Source organism: Diceros bicornis, chromosome 19, assembly GCF_020826845.1.
Source record: "Diceros bicornis minor isolate mBicDic1 chromosome 19, mDicBic1.mat.cur, whole genome shotgun sequence".
Lineage (NCBI taxonomy): Eukaryota > Metazoa > Chordata > Mammalia > Perissodactyla > Rhinocerotidae > Diceros > Diceros bicornis.
Window position 1 is genome coordinate 5895250 of NC_080758.1, and position 6000 is coordinate 5901249.

General features: G+C 59.5%; 1 protein-coding gene across 3 annotated transcripts in view; it reads left to right on the forward strand.

The window, feature by feature from the left end:
* PMEPA1 (prostate transmembrane protein, androgen induced 1) overlaps positions 1–5717 on the forward strand; it is a 57067-nt gene extending 51350 nt beyond the window's left edge. For all 3 annotated transcript variants that reach the window (XM_058562417.1, XM_058562419.1, XM_058562418.1), the window contains exons 3-4: positions 4408–4461; positions 4926–5717. In XM_058562417.1, the coding sequence (XP_058418400.1) occupies positions 4408–4461; positions 4926–5474 (603 nt within the window). In that variant the 3' untranslated portion in view covers positions 5475–5717. The remainder of the gene's footprint in view (positions 1–4407; positions 4462–4925) is intronic.
* The last annotated feature ends 283 nt before the right edge of the window (positions 5718–6000 follow it).

A 6000-nucleotide genomic window follows, 5' to 3' on the forward strand; every position in this document is an offset into this window, starting at 1 on the left:
CTGGGACAAGCGAGGGCGCTTTGGACAGACGAGAAGACACCAGCCCAACAGCTCGTGCTCCGGGGGCTCATTTTGCCCTTGAGCCTCAGTGTGTGCGTCTGAAGAATGGGTGGAGCTGGCCTTTTTCCTGCCTGCCCGTGCGGTCACGCGAGGACCGTCAGCCCAGAGTGCTGGGGACACGGCAGTGGACCTGGGATGAGGGCTCCTTGCTTCCACGGGGCGGGAGGCAGGCCTGTCGGTGGAGGTTAGCATTCGAACCCTGCTTCCTGGACACCTGCGGCTAAAAGAAAGTTGTCATCCCCCTTCCCCTCTCCCTCCCCCACCCGCCATCTACCCCGCCACCTGCACGGGCCCCCGGGGATGCCCGGCTGGGTAAACACAGAGCCTTGGTAGGCCTGGGCTAAGTGTGGCGGCTCCCCTGGGGACCCCCCGCCAGACAGGGCACGGCTGAGGCGTCTGGGGGCCCCATGACCTCCCAGAAAGCCCCAGACCCGGCCGCTGTCTGCCTGAGGCTGGGCCTGCCCCTGGCACAGCTGTCCTGCCAGGGCTGCTTTTCAGGGTCTGCTTCCTCGTCTGTCAGAGGGTGAGCTCAAGTGTAGGCAGCCCTCAGGCCCTGGGATGCCTTCCCCGCCCAGCGCTCCTCTCAGGAGCCGGACGTACTGCGTGACGGTCACGGCTGCAGTGGCACAGACATGGGTCTGAAGGGGCTTGTCCTGGCTGGGCAGGGGAGGGGAGTGTTACCTGGAGAGGCAGGTCCTGTTACACGGGGCATGTGTGAGCAGTGGACAGCTGCAGCCACGCCCCACCGGGACGCCTCCTGCCCATGTCTGGGCTGCTCTTGGGTCCCCGAGCTTTGCTCTCAGGCACCAATTTGGACAGACAGCCCCTGCTTTGCATCTCCTCACCTTAGCAGCCTTTAACTATTCCCCCAGATTATGCGTCTCGAGCGGCATCAGCCACCCCACCCGCAGCTCCCTCGGGAGACTTGGGCTTGTGCGCGAGGCCTCCGCAGCGTGGGGCAGGCACGGGACCAGACTGGGGGTTCAGCCAGGGCCTTGGATGGGCAACACTTCGTCATCTGTCCCCAAATCAGCCCTCAGTGGGTCTCCTGCTCCCCACAGGGCCCACTGCTGTGGCCTCCAGGGGACCCAGAACCCCCCCGGGGCCCCTTGCGTCAGGCTGGGTCCTAACCAGTACCCACTATTTCATTCTTTCGATAAATATTTATGAGTACCCGATGTTTAGCCTGCAGAGCTTGGTGGGTGGCAATCCCGTTCACCGAGATGGGGCAGAACATTCCCGAGGAGCCTAAGGGAAGAGTCAGGCGTGACATCTGGCCGCATGGAACCGTCAAGCGGGCGTGTGGCTCAGAGTCTGAAGTTAAAGGCAGGTCGGGAGTCGTCAAGGTGTAGGCTGGGGGCCGGCTGCCTGTTTTTGTAAATAAAGTTTTATTGGCACCCAGCCACGCCCGTTCCCGGAGTATCTTCTCTGGCTGCATTTGCCCTGCAGCACCGTTGTCAGTGGTGTGACAGACCGTCTGGCCGGCAAAGCAGAAAATATTTTACTCTCTGGCCCTTTATGGAAGCAGTGGGCCCCTGGTCTAGACAGGGAAGCCATCAGCAGGCTGGACGAGCTCAACTCAAGGAAGCTTCTAGAAAGAGAAGGAGCCAGACAGAGCCTGGGGTGCCAGGGAGAGGAGGGGGCGACAGAAGGCGTTCTCAGGCCCTTCTCCAAATTAGGGAACTAGGTGAGTAAGACACGGCCTCTGTGTGAGAGAGGGTTCTCGTCCAGGGCAGCAGAGCCAGCTGATACAGGAGCTGAGATGCTGTGGGAGCCTGGGGAGGGGCATCTGGCCCAGTGGGTAGTTCCTGGAAGGCTCCCCAGAGGAGGAGGTGACCTCTAGGTGCACAAGTTGGAGGTAGCCAGGTGATGAGGCTGGTGGGTGGTTCTCGGTCTATGGGGGGGCATTGCTTGGTGTTTTCCTAATCTCCCTGGGTGTGCCACTGTGCTGCCAGGTGGAGAACCCCTGGGCTAAGGCAAGGGGTGTAGTAGGGGGAAGAGGTGGTTGGCTATGTCATGCAGGGTCTGGGACGGAGGGCCTCGTGGGAGGGTTTTAGGCAGGGCTTGTGGAGGTCACCTTGCATCTGCGCTGGCCTTGGCTGCTCGTACCCCTCCCCAGGACTCATGACTAATGGGGAGCGGGTGGATGTCCCCCACCTGCTTCCTGGCACACACGTGCGCTGTGCTGGGGGCCGCAGAGCCTGCCAGGACCGGCCTGAGCCTGAATGGGCCTGGAGGCAGATGGGCGAGGGTTTGAACCCCAGTGCTGCCTCCTGCCTGCTGGGCCACCTCAGCTGGGCTGTCTGGCCTCAGCCTGCCTTAGGTTTGTTGGGAGAATTGAGACAGTGCTTTGAAGAGCCTAGCAGCGTGCCTGGCTCCAAGGCAGCAATTGATGCAGCATTACTAATATCAGTAACAAAATGGCCATTGATGTCCATCTTAACAGTGAGGGTGCATGTCTGCTCTCTGCCTCCCGGTGCCTGGAACGTACTGGACCCCCTGAGTCTTTGTGGGGTGAGTGCGTTCCTAACGGGATAGTTTGGAGAGACACAGAGCCCCCTAGTGGCCATACAGGAAATTGCAGCCGTCCAAGCCATTCCTCCCCAGACTGCAGGTGAGAATGTCTTCCCTGGGACCTCCTGGAGAACGCGCCCTCAGGGAAACTTTCAGGTGGTGGATATGTCCATTGTCTTGATTGTGGTGATGGCTTCCTGGTATATACATATGCGAAAGCTTAACCAAGTAGTCTACTTTGTGCAGTTTATTATACGTCAGTTACATCTCAGTAAAGCTGTGAAATGAAAAGACGATGCCCCCGTCCCCCAGGCCCAGGGCTGTTACTGCACACCGCCAGTGTCTGGACTGCCCCCAGATGAACTGATGCTCACATGGGGTCCCACTTTCCTGACCCTGTGAAATGGAATCTCAGTGGCGGGGGGAGGCTTTCATCGATTGAGAGATGTCCCTGGAGCCTGGGGAAGGGTTTCCAGCTCAGGGGGAGCTGAGGGCCCTGAGTCTGCAGAGGACGCTGTCTCCTGGCCTCTTGGCCCCTCTGCGAGGCGGGCTTGCCCTCCCCAGGCTCCACCCGCAGCCCAGGCCGAGGTCGGGTGGCCTGAGTGGGCGGATGCTGCCCACAGGGGGTGGGGGTGAGGGAGCCTGTGCTGGGGCTCCAGCTCGCACGTGGGTGTCGGGGCCAAGTCGTCCCCACAGAGCCCACGCAGCCTGGCCGCCAGGGCAGACTGGGGTCCAGAGCCAGCCTCCCGGATGCCTGGGGGGAGCCACAGGCCCCCCTGGAATCTCAGAACAGAGGGTGTAAGTTCGTGAGGAGGCAGCTACATGCCGAAATTTGGCCCAGAGCTTGGCACAGAAGAGGTGCCGCACTCCCTGTTGGTTGACTGACCGAATTGTTATTTTGTGGCGTAGCAGCTGCCTGGGGCACTTTGCTTATTACGCTCCTGTATTTCTTCACCTATAAACTGGGCTCACAATATAGAGGGCGAGACAGACCGTAAAGAGCTCAATAAAACGTAGACAAGATGATCACAGGTATGACAGGTGCTGTGAAGGAAAATAGCGGAGGACAGGGTTTAGACAGTGGTGTCAGAGAAGGTCTGCAGGGAGCACTGGAATTGAAGCAAGAAAGAGCCAGCCATGAGGTGGGGTGGCCAGTGCAAAGGCCCTGAGGTTCACACTTAGCACTCTGATGCGCTAGGTAGTGGCTCAGCGTGGCTGGAGGGAGAGCGGTGGTGGCACCCAGCACTTTCCTGTGCTCCCCGAGGGCCACGTGCACTCCAGGTGGTTTGCATGTTCGACTCCCTAAGTTCTTCAACAACTCCACGAGGCAAGTACTATAATCATCCACGTTTCCAGATGCAGAAGCTTCGGCATGGAAGTTAAATGACTTGCCCAAGGTCTTCTCGCAGCAAGCAAGTGGGGTCGAGGCCGGGAGGGCTGGATCGTGCCGGGCTTCCTTATCAGCCAGCTCACGAGTTGATTTGGATTATTCTAAGGTCCCCACGTGGGAAGCTGCTGGAGGGTTTTGAGAAGGAGGGACCCACCCATCAGGTGTATGTTTCGGAAAGTGAGAGTGGAGGGTGCATTTTCAGGGGACAGCAGTGGAGCTGGGAGACCAGTGACGAGGCGATTGTGGTCACGTCCAGGGCGATTGTGGTCATGTCCGAGAGGAACGTCCAGGGCCTGGGCCGGGGTAGCCGGGTGGGGATGGAGAGACGTGGATGGGTGCAAGATCTAATTCCAGATGGAAGATCTCAGAGTCAAAGCCGGTTGACCCTTTGCTCTCCCACCTGTGTCCATCCTGCTGACGCTGCCCCTCTCCTCCCCGTCCAGGAAGGATGCCTCTGGCCCTCGGAGAGCACCGTGTCAGGCAACGGAATCTCAGAGGTAAGACCCCAAGCTGCCTCCCCTCCACCACCCCCCGCCCCTGCTCTCCGTCTCGGCCTGTCCCCCAAGGCTGCTGTAGTGGACGCCAAGGACCCCCCGCCCAGCAGGTCCCTGTCACCAGGCCCGAGGCGCCTCCCACTGCTGGAAGAGAGTGGCTACGTCAGGCTCACACCTCTGCCCCTCCCTGAAGAAATGTCCTTGGTGCTGGGACCCCCCTTGCCAGGGGGTTATAGCCTCCCTGCCCCCAGGGAGCAGCCCACAACATGGGTGACAGGCGAGGGCGAAGGCTGCCCTGTTTGCACTCTGATGGTGTTCATGCTCCAGGGCCCCCTGCGATCAGGCCCAGCCCCTCCCGCCCACCCTGCTGCCCCCTCTCCCGTTGCCAGAGAGCAGAGTCGCTGCAGCGGAGCCCCAGTCTCAGGCGGCAATTCTAGGGGCCCCTCACTCTGCTCTGCCCCCTCCAGCCGCAGGTCTACACCCCGCCTCGGCCCTCCGACCGCCTGGCCGTGCCCCCCTTTGCCCAGCGGGGCCGTTTCCACCGCTTCCAGCCCACCTACCCGTACCTGCAGCACGAGATCGACCTGCCGCCCACCATCTCCCTGTCGGACGGGGAGGAGCCCCCGCCCTACCAGGGCCCCTGCACGCTCCAGCTGCGGGACCCCGAGCAGCAGCTGGAGCTGAACCGCGAGTCGGTGCGCGCGCCCCCGAACAGAACCATCTTCGACAGCGACCTGATGGACAGCGCCGTGTTGGGCGGCCCCTGTCCCCCCAGCAGTAACTCGGGCATCAGCGCCACGTGCTACGGGGGCGGCGGGCGCATGGAGGGGCCGCCCCCCACCTACAGCGAGGTCATCGGGCACTACCCCGGGTCCGCCTCCTTCCAGCATCAGCAGAGCAGCGGGCCGCCCTCCCTGCTGGAGGGGACCCGGCTCCACCACGCGCACCTCGCCCCGCTGGAGAGCACAGCCGCCTGGAGCAAAGAGAAGGATAAACAGAAAGGACACCCTCTCTAGGAATCCGGGCCGGGCGGCAGTGGGGAAAGCGACACTCGGCACTTAAAGAGACAAGAGAGGAGAGCAGGCGGCCGTACCATCCTCTCCCCACCTCTCTGTGTATAAATATCTACGTGTTCTGTCTGGTCTGAATGCACAAGCTAAGGAAGCTTGCAAAAAACCACGTTTCTTTGTTGAGCTGTGTCTTGAAGGCAAAAGAGGAAAAAAAAAGATCCTACACTAGTCTTTTCTGTTTCTAGTTGAGCTGTGTGGGTGAATGCTTCTTTTCTTTTGTTTATGATGATTTCACTTAACTTTAAAGACATATTTGCACAAAACCTTTGTTTAAAGATCTGCAATATTATATATATAAATATATATAAAATAAGAGAAACTGTATGTGCGAGGGCAGGAGTATTTTTGTATTAGAAGAGGCCTATTAAAAAAAAGTTGTTTTCTGAGCTAGAAGAGGAAAAAAATGGCAATTTTGAGTGCCAACTCAGACAGTGTGCATTACCTTGTAAAGAAAAAAATGACAAAGCAGGGG